Raw genomic sequence first — 22,437 nt, forward strand, 5'->3', positions numbered from 1 at the left:
ATACTCTATGTGCTTTAGTACATGCGGTTTTGTTACTTAAAATTTGTCCAAATGAAATAACAAAACTCTACTCAAATGATCCTGGCACTGGTAAAACATATCATCAGTGGCGGATCTGGTTCGTGGATTGATAGAGTAGCAACATCTGAATCTATGTATTTATTAAAGTTTCAAATCGTTGGACCATAATGACACAGAAATTTTAAAACATAGTGAATTACTAAATACATCTACGTACAATGTTACAAATAAGAAAATCGGAATGGATATTATAATAAATAGAAAGAACAAAGAATGTGTTGTATCAATAATGCAAATAAAATTAAAATCATGTTCTTTATTGGAAAATATTTTCCAAGACAACAATTTCTCTTTACATTTCGAATTCGTGTGCATAAAATTTTAATTATTTTCCGAACACTAAGTTTTTGTAATATAGGCTAACACTTTTTTACCCAAATCTATAGTCATTATAAAAAGAACATGACTGTATAATTATAAAATGAAAATAATCTTCAATAACATTCAAGGAACATATTTGATACAAGATTCACTTTTTAAAAGACTATTCATGTGCATATCTAACGATTTTGAAAAATCAGATAATGAGTTAAAAAGCCTAATCTATGCAATTTGTATTTTGTACGTATACATGTACAAATAATTAAAAAGTTTGCTCAATAGCACCATTGTACATGTGTATCAATGGCATCAACCAGGTCTTGTTTTATTTCGAGCATGACTACGAATAAATATAAGAAAACATATGATGAATATAAACCTCAAGAAATCTTTGTTTTATTACCGTGTGTTTATTATTGTCAAAATCTGCATTGAAAACAAATGTGCATGTGTAGCCAAGTCCCAGCTAATTAAGTTCATCTTGTATGTCTTCTTGAATTTGGTCTTACAATATCGTTACAGTTCAGTTGAATTGCAATCCTGATTTCGATAGACTATTTTATGTACCCTTAAATTCTTAGAAAATATTTCAGGCACGTAGAATCAAGAGGGGTCTGCCCCCCCCCCTTTTTTTCCAAACATAACCTACTTCTATTGTAAATTTCCACTGAAAAGCTGGTTGCCCCCTCCCTTTGTTGTAGGATAGTTTAAATCAAAGTAATTTGGTATTATAATGTGTTTCGAAAATACTTGTTTTGTTTTTTCAGGTAGGTTATCAAAAAAAACAAAATCTGACCCCCCCCCCTCCCCCGCTTTCAAAAACGATATTACTTGCCTGTATTTTATAATTTTAAATTTTCTTAACTCCTTTATATTATAACACAATTGATGTATAGCATTTTAACTATTCAAAATAGACTACCGCCGATACATTAAAAACAACATAAATTAAACTTTAATTTACATAAGTAAAACGACTATATATTTTTTATGGAACGCCATAGCTGCCTGAAGGTCATTTTCATATTATATGAGGTGGGATAACCTTTATGTGAAGTGGTGAAGTCATTATATATAGTGATAAAATCATTATATTCAATGAAAACTTTATTATATGCAGTGGTTTTATCATTATATACAGTGATAAAATCATTATTTTCATTGATAACTTTATTGTATGCAGTGGTTTTATCATTATATTCAGTGACAATGTAATTATATGTAGTGGTTAAATAATGTAATGAAGTGATAATATCGATATATTATGTTGTAAAATCATTATATGCAGTGGTTTTTCCATTATATACATTACAGAAGTCTTTCTGTGATGTGATGAATTCAATATATACAGTACAAACATAATTTGTGTGATAAAGCAATCATTACATTGTATGAAACCCGCTGCATGTGGAGTGCCAAGTTAATTTCATTCAGTGCGACACCTTTACATGAAGTGAAAAATCTATTATGTGCAGTACTAACATCATTATATTATATAGTAAAATTATTATATATATTCCTTAAATCATGCTTTGCAGTGGTAACATCTTTATATGAGGTGGTTAATTAATTATATGATGTTGTTAATTTATTATATGATGTGGTCAAATCTTTATATGCATTAGTCGTTTCATGTTATGCAGTGGTAACTTCTTTATCATCATCTAAACTGGTCCTTTTATTTAAAAAAATGCGCGGAGTTCCAGTTTAAAGAGTGTTTGAAAATAGGAAACCCGGGCCGTGGCAAATTAAAAGCCGGGACTATTCGAGATTTTTCTAATTTCTGATTTTATTATACAGCTTCCTGATTTGATCAACTGTGCTGAAATTTTAAGACTCATTTTTATAGGTTAATGTGTATTCGCTGTAAAAATTGCATTTAATTTTAAAATACTTAGTCATTTAGATTTTCTTGGCGATTGTTGATTTCCAAGTTCAGTGGTGGATCCGGGAATCTTGAAAAGGGGGGCCCGACAAGTTTTTGGTCGGGGTAGGTAGCCCACAGCCAAACCAAAAAACAATAGATTTATTAAATCTTGTGTATATTTTGGACACAAGGGGGGAGGGGGGTCCCATAGGCCCTCTCTGAATCCGCCCGTGAGGTTGGTAAATCGGGTAGGCAATCAAGTAGACATTTTACGTGTTTTGTTTGTTTGTTGTTTTTTGTTTGTTTGTTTGTTTTTTTATTTTTTTTATTTTTTTTTATTTTTTTTTTTTTTGCCATATTTGACAGAAAGCTAATAAATTTTTAAATTATTCTGATGTTAAAAATTATTCATTCTTTGAAAGGCATTTTTTAAGTGAAATGACACGTTTAAGAAAAACCGGTTCACATAGGCGTCGGAACCGAGGGGGAGGGGGGCTATTACCCCCCCTTTTTTTTTTACAAAGGTAGACATAATATAGGCATTGAAAATTCGGGCGTAGTCTAGCCCCCCCCCCTCCCCATTTTCTACAGGCACGATTCATTGTAGTGAAAGAAGGGTAATTGGTAGTGTTTAAAAGAATTTGGTACTGAAAGATGTTCGACCCCCCCCCCCCTTCCGAAATAGGATTTTCGGGTTTGGAGAGAGAACAATTTTCCTTTTTTTTTTTTTTTGCTTGTCAAGTTTTTTTTCAGGTTTGATTTTTTTTTCTATTTCAATTAGCCACCCCACTATCAATTTCCTTCCGACGCCAATGGTTCATTAAAATCGGATTTGATCTCCCGGAAGTCAAACATAAAAAATCCGAAATACTTGTTCATTATCTTCATGTCACTTGATAAAATATAAATTAATTAAAGTATTATCACATATACATGTAATTATAGGACTATTAATGCAAAGCCTTGTGTCAGACTTTAATCACGCGTAAGTTGCTTGGTTTAAGGATATCCGATCCTCAGCCTTGAAGGATAACTCTTATAATTTTATCATTTTATTCAAAAAGGCTAAAATGATTTTAATTTGGTTGTTTGTTTGCTGTTTAACGTCCCTCTCGAGAATTTTTCACTCATATGGAGACGCTACAATTTGCCAGTGGAGAGCTGCAAATTTTGTCCTATACTTGGCACTTACGGCCATTGAGCAGTGAGGGATTTTTTTCGTTCCAACACCTACTGTGGCACGGGACCTCGGTTTATGGCTTTATGCGGTCTCTTACGAAGGACCGGTCTCAACGTCCCACTGTCGGAATCGAACCCGTGATGTAGGGATTGACTCTTTATTCCGCGTCTCTTAGAGCAGACACTCTGATCACCGTGCCACGTTGGCGACGGCAAAGATGAAACTTGAAAATGAAATGTTTTCATGCAGCAATTTTTATTTTAAGCATTTCAATGTGATTTAAGGTTTTCTGAAGTCTTAGAAACAGTCTTATAAATAGTTGATATTAGTATTTTAACCCCCCCCCCCCCCCGAAAAAAGTATTAAACAAATTACATATTTAACGTAATCCAGTTTCCTTCCATCTACTAGCATATAGATACATGTACCAGTGCACATTTGCATATTATGAAATTAGAAATGATTTATGGTGTTTTGCACCAGGTTCTTCCCGGATGATCGGATCTGGTTTAATAATCCTTTTTTTAATGAAAATGTGTATTTTGCATAAAAATAGCATTTTCAAATAAAGAAATAACTATCAAAAATAAATAGTTTTTTTAGTTAAAATACAGTGTTTAACATCGGAATAATTTTTAAGTTTATTAGATTTTTATCAAATATGTCAAAAACACACACACACACATAAAATATCGCCAACCCAGTCTACCCATTTTACCAACATGGAAATCAACAATCGCCAAAAAAAAAAAAAAAAAAAAAAAATCTAAAATACTAAGTACTTATAGCACAATAGATAAAATATTAAATCAGAAAATTGAAACTGCCTACCAATTTTACTTGAAACCAAAAATCGTCAAGAAAATCTAAAATACCAAGTATTTAAATACAATTTTTACAGCGAAAACACATTAGCCTAAAACAAGAGTCTGAAAATTTTATGAAAAAACTCGAATAGTCCCAGCTTTTAATTTGCCACGGCCCGGATTTCCTATTTTCAAACACTCTTTAAACTGGAACTCCGCGCATTTTTTAAAAATGTTTTTGCAAGAGGACCAGTTTAGATGATGATAAAGAAGTTACCACTGCATAACATGAAACGACTAATGCATATAAAGAATTGACCACATCATATAACAAATTAACAACATCATATAATTAATTAACCACCTCATATAAAGATGTTACCACTGCAAAGCATGATTTTAGGAATATATATAATAATTTTACTATATAATATAATGATGTTAGTACTGCACATAATAGATTTTTCACTTCATGTAAAGGTGTCGCACTGAATGAAATTAACTTGGCACTCCACATGCAGTGGGTTTCATACAATGTAATGATTGCTTTATCACACAAATTATTTTTGTACTGTATAAATTGAATTCATCACATCACAGAAAGATTTCAGTAATGTATATAATGGAAAAACCACTGCATATAATGATTTTACAACATAATATATCGATATTATCACTTCATTACATTATTTAACCACTACATATAATGACATTGCCACTGAGTATAATGATAAAACCACTGCATATAATAAAGTTATCAATGAATATAATGATTTTATCACTGTATATAATGATTTTATCACTGTATATAAAGATAAAACCACTGCGTATAATAAAGTTTTCATTGAATATAATGATTTTACCACTATATATAATGACTTAACCACTTCACATAAAGGTTATACCACCTCATATAAAATGAAAATGACCTTCAGGCAGCTATGGCGTTCCATAATTTTTTCTACATTTTCATGGAGTTTTTATGAAATCACCACACGTTGCTCAAAAGTTAAGACTACATGTACTACATGTACTTTGTTACATACATATACCAAAAGTGAGATATGCGTTTCAATATTAAAATTTAAGTTGCACAATTAATATTTGCTCGATTTTCTTTACTGTTGACGTCCAAAAAGTTTTCGGTCAAATTCCACAACCCAGATGATCGCAACATTGCTTCAAAAAAAATTTATGAATTGCTAGTAATATAATCTTTAATCAAAAGGTATTGTTGGTGTGTCAAATAGCTATAAATCGATTAGCGTACATGTGTCTTTCGTTCCAGAACCAGCAGGGAAGGATCTCTGTATGAAAAGGTCACGCATGCACATCCTTGATTATTACCAAAAGTACACACAGTAGGTGGTGGTGGAGAAGAGTTTGATTTGTTGTTAACTCTCCTGTATTATATCACATGTTTTTATTTATTTTTATTTAGGCCTATATGTCATTGTTTTAAACTTTCAAGAGAAATTGCGATATAGAGGAATGACATACTTTAAAAAATCCAACTATTAAACACACAACTTGTAATATGCATCCCCCTTTTTTACGTTATCTATAAAAGTATTCTGCGAAGAATGTTTTTTATTCGGGGTTGTTCATATACTACAAGTTTAAGATTGTGTGCCTGTCAATTTATCTACATGTATAATATACGTTGTACATATATTCTTGAGAGTTTAGCGGAATTTTAAAAGAATCTTTTTTTAAAAAGATTACCAACACGTTACTCCTTCTTTTGTAAAAATTTTATAGTATGTTTCAAGCATCCAAACCACATTGAACTGTTCTCTAATGAATATTAATGAAATGTGCGCAATGAGGATGCGTAGCATATTATGTCGATGTTGTATTCTCACTCGTGCAGTTTTCGTTTTTACGTTTGTGTAATTTCCTCACTATATCGTGTAAATATTTTGTTGATTGTGCAGTTTTTCTATAGTTTGTGTAAATTTCAATAGCTTCGTGTATATTTTCCTCACTTTGTGTAAGTTTTTACTTACTCGTGTATACGTAATCTTGTTTTAGGTCGTGCAGAAAATAATTTTGAAGCAATCGGCGTGCCATAGACTTCCTCCCAAGGAAAATTTTCATACTAGAACCAAATCCCCCTCCCCGTCTTCCTTTCTCAACGTAAGATATTTCCCCTCTTTTATCAATGCTAAATCATATCGACAATATTTTAGCTAAAAGTTTATATGAAAGTCATCTGATTTTTTTAAAAAGGAAATAGGAGTGTTTTCTACTCAAGAATTGTTCAAATTCAGCATGAAGCTTGAAAATATAAAGTTTAAAATCTCAAACCAAAATTTTAACTCATGGGAAATTGTAAATTTAGTCACTCCAAAAATCGGAAGACTCGATGTCTCAACACCTCTCTCATCGTCTCAAGCCACGGTCCGGAGATCGCATATAGCTTTCTCCATAATGTGAGAGGATCGTACATTTTGGCCGTGTTTTGCGACGATGCACCTCTATTGGCGTACCGGTTCCTGTTTGTCCGTTAATATAATTTGTTTTCACTCTAAAGGCCCAGTAGTTTATCTATGAATCTGCTTTTTACAAAGAGTGTGTGAGAATTCTAGAATTTATATTATTGATATTGAGTATTTCAATAGAGTACTACTTCAAAAGAAAAAAAAAATAAAACCAACAACAAAACAAGAAGCACTGTTCTTATGTATGTCCCCCGCGACTACAGGGGAGTTCATTATCGCATTTAAAAGCACGAAGCAAATACTTAAAATTTGCAAAATTCCGTGAATTTTTTTTTAAAGAAATTCACCCATTTTAGTTCCATGGAAACGGCAGCTGTTTTGGATACTCAAACGCTAGAAACTTGGAGAGACACTTACACATTAATATTTTGTACATGCAGTTTGAAATGCAATTGGAGAAAAAACCCATTTCAAAGAAAATACCACCTTTATGTTTCCATGGCTACTATTAGAAATTTGTCCAAACGATTACATTACATCGTTTAAAAACCAGATTAAACGAATAAGATTTGATGCTTTAAAAATGGTTATTTTAAAAAATGAGATCTAAAATTGTCAATTTTCTCGCATATTTCGTATGTTTCAAAGGAACTGGTCGCCATTTTAAAAATTTTAAACTAAGCTTTTTGATTTTTTTTTTTTTTGTAAACTTTCATTAAGATTGTCTATTGTGAGAGCACCTGTGGGGAAAATTATAGAAGGGACTTTTCTATCAATGTGTCCCCAATATATAAGTACAGGCACATATTTCTTTTAGGGGGAAAAGTCTGGAGGAAATCGTATATCATATAGAAGTATAGGCATTATATTTTATTGAGGGGAAATTGGCTGTGGGGGAAATCTCTGTAGCTATTACACAGGGTAGGGTTCCCCCTGGAAACTAAATTTCTGTCGGGGATATCCAATCTAGAGTAATTTTTCTGTGGGGGAAATCCTACTCTAGGGCTTATTTTCCGATGGGAATCCTACTATTGAGCCAGTTTCAGAAGGGGGTTCAAGAAGGGAAAGCTTACTCTACAAGACCGGTACACTGAACAAGAGTATTATCTAATAGTGATTTTTATCCAACCACAAGCATTTTTTTTTTCTGTAGTTTTAAGTTAATAATATAGTATCGTAAATTTAAAAAAAACCCATAAAAGACACTTATTTTAAATTTTCAGTATCTAGTGACATGGCCTTTCATGGCCTACAATCACAGCATGAGATATGAATTTCTGAAGTTCCGCATTTACAATATCTATGTCGTCTTTGGAAAAGAAATCTTCCAACAATCTGTTGGAATTCCTCACTGTGTTCATTTTTAGCCAATTAATCTGTTTCTGTATTCCTATGAAGCAGAATTTATTTAAAAGCTACATGAAGAAACTGTATGAAGAAAATAAAGTCCTCTTGCTGTGGCCTTCAATTCGACATTAAGATAATTACTGTAAAGACTTTTTTGAAACAAATATTCCCAATGAAAAGCTACAAGTATATTAGAGGACATAGAATATATTACTTTTATATCCTTTAATTCTTTCTATCAACAAACTATCAATCACACCTACGTGTAAAATGCTAAAGCGTAATTTTGAATTTTCTATTCAAAAATGAAATATTGATTACATTAATGCAATCAACGGACGTCAGATCTTATTCCCTCATAGCTTTAATTAGTTCAAATGCATTTGATTTATTGCAGATTTGTTGAAATTAATACAATCAATTAACAAAATAATTCATCAAACATTTTTGCAAGCTTGCATGCATTTATTTCAAGAGCATTCTATATAAAAACTTATGTTACCTATCAATATGTTCTAATTAATTCTCCAACTTTTAAGGCCTGTCGTCTTCATCTATTACATGTGACAGCATACGTGGTAACGTTTCCTTTTTTTTGTTATTTCTAAATACATACATCAGAATCAAATATAGCATGAATGTTTTCTGCTCACTTAATTGAAATTTCATAATATTATTATTGTCAATAACTTTTATGTAAAAATATTGAGTGAAGACATTTTTTTCAGCGGATATCTCCATCCCAACTACGTTTTATCTACAAATGTAGGTCATGGAGGCCTATTTTCCAGTAATGGTTGCCTTATTGGTGACATTAGGGGCTGTCTCAGAAGTAGAGGGCATACATGCTTATGATACTCTCCTCTCTACTTCTGATATGATAAAGAAATGTATAGACAAAGCTGTGAGAGATGTCAAAAAACAGAAAGCACTTGAGAAAAAATTTTACCTACAAGGTAAGTCTTTAACTTCTTAATTTGAAATTTGAAGAATTTTTTTCTAAGGGCTAGATAAATATATTTTACCTTCTCTGAAAATTATCACATGGTAACGAGTTGCAATGTGTAATGTTTGTGGTTCATGCGAGCCACTCAGGTGACTTATTGGTATCCACTGTCGTCGTTAACTTTCTTGATGCATAACGTCTTGTGTCTTACTTTGTACATACTGCGTTTTCTTGATAAGTGGGTTTTAAAAATGCGTGAGAGTATTTTTGAATAAGGATTCAAAATTGCTCACATGAAGGGCCAACACCCATTCCAACAATTATAAAGGTAAATCAAAAAAATGAAAACAATCTGCGGGATGTATTTAGAAACTCAGTTATAATGACGCTAATTATGCAGAAGCTTCTTTGACCAGTGAAGGATCAGATTAGATTAAGGACAGGGTTATACCACAGTCAGGTGTCAAAGTTTCAGAGACAAATTTAATTTATAGAATTCTCCACAGAAGCAATAGGACTATAACTTGGCGAACCAATATGCTAGCATATTAATGTACTCTAGATATTAAGGAGAAAATATCCTTTCAAAGTCAGCAAAGACTCAAGAAGTCAAATTAATATGCAAGCATTCTCATATAAATTTCGTGCAAGGTATTTTTCAAAATCATTGTTCTTTGACCATACTGTATCTAACTACAAGGATAAATAACACAAACAAACTTTTTTCCCAGAAATCACCAATATTTCTCGTGGATTTGTATTCAGATAGGTAAACTGAATAATGTTTACAAAGTAAAGTGGGAGAGTTAAGTGTAAGATTTTGTCACAATGTTAATAATATGTGCAAAATATTGTATAGAATTACATAGAAAACGACACAAAGTTGCATATTTAAGCACCATAGAAAGCTTACAATTTCTTTATTTTTTAGGGATTTATTATTTAGGTCATTTACATTCAAAATCATCAAAAAATTTATATCAATCCATGCATATGACATGTAAAACGTTGAAATATTCGATCTTTTCCATTTGTATTGTATAATGATAATTTTGCATTTGTTTTGTATAATTTTTATTCATATTCTATAATTTTCCAATTGTATTGTATAATTTTTTCATATGTATTGTATAATTTTGCATTTGTATTATATATTTTTAATTTGGATTGAATGTATAACTTTCCATTTGTATTCTATAATTTTCCATTTGGATTGTATAACATTAATTTGTATTCTATATTTTCCATTTGTATTGTAAAAAATTAATTTGTTTTGTATAATTTTTTTATTTGTATTCTATATTTACTAATTGCATTGCATAATTTCTTATTCGTATTGTATAATTTCTTATTTGTATGCGATAATTCTTCATTTGTATTGTATCAGAGGGATTGTTTTATTTTTTACGCTACGAAGGTTGGTCATTGGTCAAGTTTTAGTCTTTTTTGTAGTATAGTGTTCAAGAAGCGAAATGTTTCTGGTGACCTGGGCTTCTTTTTTGCGAGAATGCTAAAGGACGGTCATTTAATTTTCAGGGGGGGGGGCAAATTTCATCGAATCAGATTATTTATTTTTATGCTCTTGCAGGAGAAAAAATTTATGTCCAAGATGACCAGAGACAAGGAAAATAAGATGAAAAAGAAAATCTGACCAAACCCGAAAACTCCGTTTCTTAGGACCGGGGTTGGGGTGGGGGACCAGTCACGACCAAATTATTTATTTTCTCAGACAGCATTTTCTATTTTCTAGGACAGATTATTTATTTGCCATCTGCAAGCGCTCCCTTTTCATCGAAATGACCTTTCTCTAACATGCACGCAAATACATATAGGAGCCCAGTTTGCTTTAAGCACCCGGAACATCTCGCTCGATCATTTTCAACACGATACAGGCTAAAAATTGACAATGAAATCCTTCGTAAATAAATAAGCAATCTTTAGATACATTATAAATGAAAAATTATCGAATACAAATAAGAAATTTTACAATACAAATAAGAAATTATAAATGCAAATAGAAAATGTAGAATACAATGAAAAATTATACAATTCAAATGATTTTTTTTACAATACAAATGATAAATTATAGAATACACATAAAAATTATGCAATGCAATTCAAAAAATTATACAGTACTAATGGAAAATTATAGAATACAAATAAAAATTATACAATACAAATTGAAATTAATACAATACAAATGGAAAATTATAGAAAACAAATAAAAAATTATATAATACAAATTGAAAAGTATGCAATAAAATTGAAAATTCATACAATGCAAATGAAAAAGATCGAATATTGCAACGTTTGACATGTCATACATTCATCAAATTTTGTTTGTGTTATGTATCCTTAACTACACTAGTCTGTCCCAGAGAAATTTGATACGCAGGTGTCCAGTAGCGCCCAAAAGCCACAAAGTTCATCACTTTTAATTCACGAGCAGTTTTACATCTACGTGTGTTATACTTGTGATTAGACCTTAATATACATGTAATTATTTCATTTATAGTTGCAAAATCTGTGATCGATAATTTTTTTAAGGTTGTTGTGGTTCCTTGGTTCCTTAATGGCATTGAACGGTCATATTTTTTTTAATTGATATATATATATATATATATATATATATATATATATATATATATATATATATATATATATATATATATATATATATATATATATATATATATATATATATATATATATACCAAGAGAACAAATGATCATTTACTAAGTAACTACCCTTGACAGGCAACGATTGTTTTCCTGAGAATGGGGCTTTCAGTTGGCATCATTCCAAATTTATGGGAATCGAGGATCCAGACAAAATACAACTGCTGAACAAAAAAGCCTCTATTGTCCTGAGAGCCATCAAATATTTTGAACAAATGTACGTACGTATTTATTATGTCCACTTATCTTTAACACATTACTTGTTTTTTTTTTTTTTTAAATAAAGAATGATCGAAAACTTGAAAATTCCTAAAAAATTAAATTGGAGATTGTTTTTATGTCTTTTTTTATACAGAAATTTCAGCAAATTCGCACGACGTTGCACTCGTCGCCCGCGCGGCGCAGTGGTTAGAGCGTTTGCTCTAGAGGCGCAGAGTAAAGAGTTGATCCTTACGTCGCGGGTTCGAATCCCACTGTGGGACGTGTAGACCAGTCCTTCGGATGAGACCGTATAAACCGAGGCCCCGTGTCGCAGTAGGTGTTGGCACGAAAAAGATCCCTCGCTGCTCAATGGCCTTTAGTGCCGAGTATAAGTCAAAATTTGCAGCTTTGCAAATATGCATATGAGTGAAAAGTTCTCGAGAGAGATGTGTAAACAATAAACAAAAACAAACGACGTTGCACTCAGGTTAAATTCTTTTATCTGGCAGGTCTGGAATCTCGCTCAAGGAGCTAAAAGGAGACAACGGACTCAAAAAGATTTGGCGAAAAGCTATATCCCCACATTGTAATTGTCCAAAACCAAAGTGTAATCGCCGTGCTCACTATCGGACAGCGGATGGCACTTGCAATAACGTGAAAAATCCCAAATGGGGATCCTCCTTTATCCCTCAGTTAAGATACCTCCCACCTGCCTATCATGACGGTTTGTATTGTTCCTCTGGCGATAATTTCTTGGCAATCTGAACTATTTCGTGAATTTTGTAGTCTCGCTTTCCCCAGACTCTCGCTCTAGAGACTATGCAAAGTCTCGAGAGCGAGAGTCTTGGGAAAGTGAGACTATGATTTTTGGTATTGCTACTCAAACATGTATAATTGTGGTTAACAAAGAACTTTTTCTTGTTCAAGATATCTGTCAATCATCATTTGAAAATTTCATATTTTTCCATCTTAACTAACCTTAAAAACAGAAAAGCAATACAACAATAGTTTTGTTACATAAGAAAGTAATGTTAGATATAGTTTTTTCTTCAGAACTGCACTTTTATAAAAAAATCAAAATTCTATTAACAGATTAAAGAGGGATCATTTATTTTACAGGTATTAACAGGCCTCGTCTAAAAAGTGTCACAGGGGACTTGTTACCGAGTGCACGCCATATAAGTAACGCCATTCACAGCGCGGAAAAATGCCAGTCATCTGACCGATTTCTTACCATGATGTTCATGTCATGGGGACAGTTTTTGGATCATGACTTTATCGGAACACCCATGACTAAAGGTTGATTAACTACTGCATTTTCACAATCTTAATCTATTTTAACAATTGGTTTAGTCTTGGCGATTCGATAAATTATATAATTGGCATAATATCTTTTGCAGAGAAAAGGTGTACATGTCGACGACATTCTCTCAAGTTCAAAATATCTTAGTTAATTAATTCGATGCACTGTTTAAATGTGTATGGCATTTGTGTCTAAGATAAGAACCTTTTTAATGAGTTAAATATACATGTATCTAAAATTGCGACATTGATTAACTGATATTCTATTTTATGAACTTAAAGGAAATAACTGCTAGTTTTGGCGTTTATGATCTTATTAATATTGAAATGTATTGCAGGATTCAATGATTCCACTATTTTGTGTTGCAAGTTAAGTCCAACTACATTAGTCCAGAGGTAAAAAAAAATAATTTCCAAAAAAGACATCTTCAAATAAAAAAGGTTTTTTCAATTTTAAAAAATCAGTACTATTTCTACAATGAAAAAAAAATATTGTTTGAATTCACACTTCTTTTTCAATATTGAAGGGAGTCTTGTTTTCCAATAAAAATCCCCAGTGATGACCCATATTTTAAATACCAGTGCATGGAGTTTGTTCGGTCATCAGCGGCTCCAATTGATAACTGCGTGCCAGGTGAATACTAGACTTAGTACATGTATTTTATATATGTATTTAAACAATAAAATGCTTTCTTCGGTTGTTAGTACGGGAATTAATGTCAGAGCTGTTGCAGAAAAAATACATAACCCGAGTTAATTCCCGTACTAACAATGAAAGAAAGACATTTTATTGTTTATATTTATATCTTTATTAAAAAGAAAATCAAAGCAAATTCAATATGTTAAATATTGTATTATAGATGTGTATGTCATTATATGCATAATTGATGGAACAGTCGTTGCTTAAGAAATCTATGCAGGTGACTTGCTCAGTGTTGTTTATGGACTGATTAATTGCAATGGTTTTTATAAGACATAAAGGAAATAATATTCAGTGGATGTAAATATATTATTTTTAAGCGGAGGGACGGTCACAAAATATGTTTTAAAAATTCACAATGATGTCCTGAATTATATTACTTTTGTTTAATACCTTGCATGATCACAAAGAACCGTTCTGAATAGGTTTGTGCAATACTTGTATTGATAACTGAACTTAATTCTGTAAGAAATAATCTCTTTAACTTCTGAAAGATATGAAAAAATACGTGAGAATACAAAGAATTTTTGTCTAGTCGAAAAATATTTTCATTATTTAATTCTTTTGCACTAGAAGTATATATACGTATGTTCTCTTCTGTTTGCAGAGTGGCGAAACCAGATTAATCAGCACACATCCTTTATAGATGGTTCTATGGTGTATGGCGCTACGGCCAAGGACGCCAGATCTATGCGTGCTGGTTATGACGGTATTTGAAATCTTTTCTATGTATCTTTTACAAATATATTCTTCAATAAATCGAGATATATTTTAAATTTATAAAGACAGTTAGTGCTTTAAGTATGTGAAAGGTGAAGATAATGAATTGTATGCATGATATTAAGAATCTCCAAAGACTAATTAAAAACACAAGACGAGAACAATATGTTCTTAAATACATATTTAGATCATCTGATGAATAAAGACATACTTATAAAAACTCGCATCCACCTTTATGAAAGAAAAATATCTATGTAAAATTTTCATTTTTTTTTACTTTCCTGTGCAATTTTTGTCTATAAAATTTAGAAAACATTTCTCTAATCTCCATCCCCCCTTTGTGTTCCCTAAAAATAGGTCTTCTAAAGGTTACAGAAGATGAAATGTTACCAGAGGCAAAGAAGAGTGATTGCATAATACAGAAAAGGTCTGATTACTGCTTCCAGGCAGGTTCGTCAAGTATTGTTCTTTACTAAATTTAGATTTTGATATTCTAAATTTGAACACGACATGTATAAATTTTGAATAACAAAATTTTAAATTTACGGACAATATTCTTTTTCTATATATTTGGAAATAATGATAAATGAATCATGGAATAGGTGAAAGCTTATTTTTAACATCGAGACATCAATTCAAAATTTGCAGATACAGCACTTAAGTTAAAAGAATCAATGATGTGAACAACTATCAAATTTCATTGCTATGCAAATTAGCAAAGAATGAGGAAAAGTCATACCCATAATCGCGCCAGTATATATGTAATATTGTTGAAATTGTCATAAAGTGAAATATCGTAGAGGTGAAGTTTTTAGTGAGAGGGAAATTAAGTAATTTGTCTTTAAATAGTTTTAGCAAGAAGTATTTTTAACGAGTTTAGGATACCAGGAAAAATAAAGCTTACTTGCAATGTGGAATAAATTTTTAGCATGAAATATGGAGATAACGAACAGTATTCGAGCTCAAAAGTCCATTCAAACAATACAAATCAGGAGCAGAGCAACACGGACCTCTAGAACATTAGAGGTGGGATCAGGTGCCATGGAGGAGTGAGCATCCCCTGCCGACCGGTCACATCCGCCGTGTGCTCCTTGTCATGATCGGGAAATAACGGAAAAATCCGTCGACAATTCAGTGTGTAAATATTGGCAATTTTCAATTTTAATAATGTTATCATTCTTGCTAAAAATGCCAAAATTGAATCCTCGATAAAAAATTCTTTTTTATCCGATATTCTCGAAAGGCGTTTACTTAAGAGAAATCGTGTTATACATAAGCAAATATTTCTAGAAAAAATTTTCCTTATATTGTGTTTTTATATGCAAAAAATGAAAAAAAAATGAATATGCAAATTTTTCAGGAGATAAGAGAAGTATGGTTGTGCCATCTTTGACATACCTACATTTATTATTCGTCCGTGAACATAACCGAATAACAAGTGAACTCTCAGCAATAAATCCACATTGGAGCGATGAAACTTTGTATCAACAGACAAGAAAGATAGTAATCGCCATGATACAACATATCACGTATAAAGAATATTTAACCTTTCTACTTCCCAAAGACATTCGTTCCAAATACGGTCTTACACCAAATATAGAGGGCCACAGTACAGTATATAACCCCAAAGTTAATCCATCGATTTCAAATGTATTTGGAGTAGCAGCCTTCCGATTTGGACACTCACAAATCCCAAACCATCAGGTACTATTTTCAGCAACACACACACCCATTCAAGTTAAACCTATTGAGAAAACTTTCAATCGACCTTCCATGACATTAAGCCATAATAGACATGGGAGAGGATATGACGGAATTGGACGATGGTTGGTCAGTGATTTAATGTCTGCAGACGACAAGTGTTTAGAAGATGGTGTAAGAAACAAGTTGTTTTTAGATAAAGAATATAAAAGTTTTGACTTGGCAGCATTGAATATTCAAAGAGGACGGGACCACGGCATTCCTGGTTATAATGACTGGAGAAAATTTTGTGGTTTGAAACCTGTCGTTCATTTTGGACCTGGTCCAGGTGGTATGGTTGACCATGATCAGGGAGACGCTGCAATATTTCACTCGCTGTACAGGTATAAAGTAAATATAGAGCTATTGCCAGGTATAACATGATGGACTTCTTTTTAACAATTTGTGTTGAATTGTTCTAGCAAATAATTCACATCCACAATTAAAATATCTCTAAGAAAAGCAAAGGGTTCCTTTACAGCTGTCCTCTCATACACTTTCTGTTTTACTATAACATTATTATATCAATTTTCTCTGAGTTGAAAACTGATACCAACCTCTTCCCAACATTTTTTTTCAATAGACATCCAGATGACATGGATTTATATCCTGCAGCTTTGTCAGAGCGCCATTTAACGGGAGGACTTCTCGGGCCAACGTTTTCCTGTATAGTAGCAAAACAGTTTAATCACTTAAAAACCGGTGATAGGTTCTGGTATGAAAACGAATTCTTATCAATAGGATTCAACAGAGGTATGTTTTCTCAGTTCTGCCACGTCTGTTTCATATTTTGATGTTATTTTTACATAATAAAGGAGGTAATAGCAAACTAACAACTAAAAAAAATCTGTCAAGATGAGTTCAGTTTTGTCATCGTCAACCTCTCATTGATGTTGGAATATTCCATTATCACCTACATATAATGTTTTTGTTTCCAAATGGCTTCCGTATGTACATTTATCTCTGTGTAGATTAATGTTTAAACCGAAGCGGGCAACTGACAAATAAATTGGTATTACAAGGGTTTCAACAGTTTCATTTAAAGTCATCATTTTGCTTATTCTAAAGTCTTTTGAATACTGCCTATCAATGAGTGGAAGTTTGACTGGGCAATCAGAAGTTAGAAGCTTACTCACTTTTCATTATTCACTATTTGAATAGGGAACCGTAATCTGTGTAGGGTTCACGATTCAAATTACCGTAAGTGTCCTAATAAATATTTTTCAAGAAACTAGATAGACTCGATAAAATACCATAATCGTGAAACCACCACAGAATATACGGTTCGCTTTTCGAATAGTTAATAATGAATAGTGAATAAGTTTCGAACTTCCGATTGCCGTTTGACTGATATGTTTTATTCCAATTGTCGGACCATTGTTTTCGAAGTAATGATTACTATATCTATTACTCTGTTTACCGGATCAATTCAGTAGACCCCACACCGTGTTTGACCGTTCGACATGAGGAACTATCTCTTCCTAGGCACATGACTCTAGCTCTTGTTTTTCAGCAGTCCTTGTTTTTGTCCTGTTCTCGATTTGTATTATCTACAGGATTTATGAAAAAAATTAGTTTGATATCTTCACTTTTTAAAATTCTCAGTAAATAAATGAATCATATTTCCTAAACAAAGTTGTTACGCTAAGAACATTGTTCTGAAAGAAAATTATTCTCTCTCTCTCTCTCTGTTATGACATATTGTCAGATTTGAACACTTTGAAGACTGTTTTACAGCTTTTCAAACATTGGATAATAGAATTTGTGTTAAATACACTATGCTTCATGAGTCTTTTTTTTTTATTTTGACAGCCCAATTGAATGAAATAAAGAAGATAAAACTCTCACGAGTTGTATGCGATAATACAAAAATTAAAGAAATCCAGAAATTCGTTTTTTCACCACCCAGCCCACGGTAAGTCAATATTCTGCAATCCCAAATTTTGGACCATTTACCTTGAGCAAAAATTTAATAATATTGAAAGACAATCTAACAATTTCGGGACCTCTCAGCTGGTGCACAAAAGAAACCATATGTCATGTACAGTTAGACAAGCTTATGTCGAAGTGCCAGAGACGAACACTATCTGATTAGTTAATACGATTTAAAACCACAGGGAATGAGAATCACTTCACTGTAAGCATGTATTCATATTTACATTATATATATAAATGGGATATATTCTTGGTACTTAAGCTTTCCACTGCATTCATCTTACTTAAGGGCAAGGTTTAACGATTTTCAAATATCTTAAAGCTTTCAAAAAAAGGGGCCTATTGTAAACTGTCATGTGTCTGAATTTTTTTTTTTATTTGTTTTACTCGAATGTCCTTAAAACCAATTGCTGAAGAATTCTTCAAAAAGAACCACTACTTCATAATACATACCATAGAATTTGCTCTAGATCTATGTACATACATACCAGAGAATACCAGACATACCAGAGAAAAATTTGAAAGTGTCCATATTTTTTTCACGAGTACAGTCAAGTATTTGGAAAAACCCGGAAAAAGTTTGCAAATTATAGTCTTGAAAACAACAGACTTTTGACCTCACATTCCATATGTATATCTTCTTTTATGATAACTTTTGAACCATCTTTTCTTTATTCAGCAATGACGTTTACCCATGTTTGGATCAACGATATTCATTAAACTTGGAACTCTGGCGGGAAATACCGAAAGAACCACGAGGTTACAGTGCTCGACGAAGTTTTCATCATTTCATTAATTTATCCTAGCAATGTATCTCCGATTTCAAAGTTTATAAATTATGTTATTTATATTTATTTATTATCTTAGAATTAAGATAACTTTCTTCGGATTTTCCTTAGAAATATTCATCTTACAACAATTGATTTTTTTTTTCACGTATTTTATGGAGAAGCACAAAATGGAGAGGTATTATAGGCCATAGTTTCAACAATTCTGTTCGTGTATGTATGTTCGTGTATGTATGTTCCTTCATGTTGCTTGAAATTGTTGTAGAATTTCTTAAAATATACTTGAGAAACTGCTGGTGATTGTTGTGTTTTTTCCCCTACAATTGTTAGCTACTAATTTGTAAATAACCATGTGAAGAAAATTTAGTTTATTTTCAATTACTTTGATTTATATTTGTATGATTTCTCTCTCTCTCTCTCTCTCTCTCTCTCTCTCTCTCTCTCTCTCTCTGGCGCTTTAGCAAAACAAACAAATATTAAAGAACATTAAAGAACATTATATTTAAAATAGAGTGTGATTTTGTTCATATGTACATGTTTACTTCTCTTAGCCTTTGCACTGCTTACACAGTCAGATTTGTCGAGAGTTTGGAATTTCTTATCATTTCTTTAGTGAAAAGGATAATTGCTAATTTATTCTTTTTATTCTTTATAAAGGCATAATCAAACTGAAAAATATTTAATTTATTCTGGTACTTTAACTTTTTAGAGGGCATACATTTTTCTGAAATTGGATGGGAGGTTACAATGAAATCATTTTTTTATTCCTTTACCCAAATATATTTCTTCCTTTTTAGCTCACCTGAGCTGAAAACTCAAGTGAGCTTTTCTGATCACATTTTGTCCGTCGTCCGTCTGTCCGTCCGTCCGTCTGTAAACTTTTCACATTTTTGACTTCTTCTCCAAAACCACTGGGCCAATTTCAACCAAACTTGCCATGAAGCATCCTTGGGTAAAGGGTATTCAAGTTTGTTCAAATGGAGGGCCACGCCCTCTTTCAAGGGGAGATAATTAGGAATTAGTGAAAAATCATGGCATCATTTAAAAATCTTCTTCTCAGAACCACTGGGCCAGGAAAGATGAAACTTATGTTGAAACATCCTCAGGTAGTGTAGATTCAAATTTGTTCAAATCATGACCCCCAGGGGTAGGGTGGGGCCACAATGGGGGATCAAAGTTTTACATAGAAATATATAGGAAAATATCTTTAAAAATCTTCTTCTTAAGAACAGCAAAGCCATGATTGGTCATATTTATATGGAAGCATCCTCAGGAAGTGTAGATTCAAGTTTGTTCAAATCCTGACCCCCGGGGGTCGGGTGGGGCCACAATGGGGGATCAAAGTTTTACATAGAAATATATAGGAAAATATCTTTAAAAATCTTCTTCTTAAGAACAGCAAAGCCATGATTGGTCATATTTATATGGAAGCATCCTCAGGTTGTGTAGATTCAAGTTTGTTCAAGTCATGACATCCCCCCCCCCCGGATAGTATGGGGTCACAATGGGGGATCAAAGTTTACAGAGGATTATATAGGAAAAAATCTTTTTCTCAAGAACAGAAAAGCCATGATTAGTCAAATTAATATGGAGGCATCCTTGGGAGTGTAGAATGAAATTTGTTCATTTGTTCAAATGAGGGCCCCAGGAGGTAGGATCGGGCCACAATGGGGGATCATAGTTTTACAAATGAATACATGGGGAAAAATCTGCTGCTCAAGAACAGCAAAGCCATTTGTTATAGTGATATTAAAGCATCATTAGGTAGTTTAAAATTCAACCCCCCACCCCCACCCCCCGTAAACTTTTCAATACTGAACTGATTTTTGCTTATTATTCTAGCCAATGTGCTCAGGTGAGCGATGTGGCCCATGGGCCTCTTGTTTTAAATATTGTCTTAGTACAGATACACCAATGTTACAGGACAATGACATCGAAATAACATCTGAGTAATTTGTCTGACCTAAAGAATCGATCTATAAGAGATCATTCACTGTTTTACATTCATTTAAATGATACTAGTAAATTTACAATTATAGTAACTGTAATCCCCCTTCCCCCTTCCAATTTAACCTTATTTTTGCAGTAGTGTTATCATTGTTATTCGCTCTGACCATGAAAAATTGCAAACGTTATAATTTTATAATTACAATTCAAATAATTTGACATATGAAACTCCGGATTTTACATTTATATACAAAAGATCTCAATAAAAGTTGTAAAAGGGAGCAAAGAAGATCATTACCAATTGTAAATATACAAATGGTGATATATTTCTCATTCAGTGATGAATAATCTATATTTTATTAAAAAGGAATTAAGAGAAGAGAAAAGTTTGGCCTTTCAAAATATACTGGTAAGCAATTTATTATTAATTAATAGAACAAACTTAGTAGTAAAAATCCTCTTTTATCTTAGCAATTGATGACCAACACAAAGCATTCACAAGCGAAGTAAATGCTAAAGGGTGAATTAAAAAAAAATGACCACCAAACTGAATTTTTTTGGCAAAATTCAACTACTTGTAACATATTTTTCACTTATATCATCATATTGCAAATGCATTCTAGTTTAAAATCCTGAAGTGGCAATAGAATAGACAATTGGATTAAAAAGTTTCAGAATTTTTATTAGTAAAATTTCTTTTGAAAAAAGAAAATATCATTACACCTTAAAAGACTTTCTAAAATACAAAATCACAAGAAATTATAGTTTTTATGCTTCAAAATGGTAAAAGGGGTATAAATGATTAAATCTAGACCTTGAATGAGTATCTTTTCTTGTACATGTGACAAAAAATTGGCTTTTTGATTGTTATTTTACATTATTTTTTCAATTCTGGTTTGAAAAGTTTTAATATGAAAAAAATATGAAGCAATAAAATTTCCCAAAATTCACTTTTTTGTCCGTTCAAGTCAATTCTTTAAATCTAAGCCAAAAAAGAATTGTTATATACAAGTTCTCTTACAAAAAATACTAGATTTTGAAGTGACCCTATGTTACATTATTGTGTTGCACTCCTGACATCTGATATGTATTTTATTTAACATTGTTTTAAAAATTATAACACACAATAACCCATTCTTACTTTGTAAATCAATTTGTCATGTTGATATTTTTCATCGTTTACAGCAGGTTTTTCATATTTTGAAGACCTTAAAACATGATTATTTGCAAAGTATAACATACATAAATTGTATTTAAAAATATGTGAAATGATGAAAACTATTCCCTGAATTGACTGTAAAATTTCTGTAATTTGTTGATAGACGTAGTGTTTTGAACATCAAATAGTATCAAGCATTTTTTTCAACTTATTTTTTAGTAAAGATAGTTAAAAAGCATCGGTAATTATGAAGCAGTTTTGTTGCACTCCTGAC

The 22,437-nt window shown here is 32.0% G+C and overlaps 1 protein-coding gene across 1 annotated transcript in view; it reads left to right on the forward strand.

Moving 5' to 3' along the window:
• LOC133181364 (uncharacterized) overlaps positions 1–19,082 on the forward strand; it is a 32,903-nt gene extending 13,821 nt beyond the window's left edge. Inside the window, exons 14-25 of the mRNA XM_061315881.1 lie at positions 8,816–9,002; positions 11,750–11,888; positions 12,382–12,596; positions 12,992–13,171; positions 13,513–13,570; positions 13,702–13,808; positions 14,482–14,583; positions 14,952–15,044; positions 15,955–16,678; positions 16,918–17,087; positions 18,147–18,249; positions 18,949–19,082. Coding sequence (XP_061171865.1) covers positions 8,816–9,002; positions 11,750–11,888; positions 12,382–12,596; positions 12,992–13,171; positions 13,513–13,570; positions 13,702–13,808; positions 14,482–14,583; positions 14,952–15,044; positions 15,955–16,678; positions 16,918–17,087; positions 18,147–18,249; positions 18,949–19,075 — 2,205 coding nt within the window. The 3' untranslated portion in view covers positions 19,076–19,082. The remainder of the gene's footprint in view (positions 1–8,815; positions 9,003–11,749; positions 11,889–12,381; positions 12,597–12,991; positions 13,172–13,512; positions 13,571–13,701; positions 13,809–14,481; positions 14,584–14,951; positions 15,045–15,954; positions 16,679–16,917; positions 17,088–18,146; positions 18,250–18,948) is intronic.
• Positions 19,083–22,437: the final 3,355 nt, after the last annotated feature.

Source organism: Saccostrea echinata, unplaced genomic scaffold, assembly GCF_033153115.1.
Source record: "Saccostrea echinata isolate AGI-Se365-2 ecotype Australia unplaced genomic scaffold, CSIRO_AGI_Sech_v1 ptg000008l, whole genome shotgun sequence".
In the NCBI taxonomy this organism is placed as follows: Eukaryota; Metazoa; Mollusca; class Bivalvia; order Ostreida; family Ostreidae; genus Saccostrea; species Saccostrea echinata.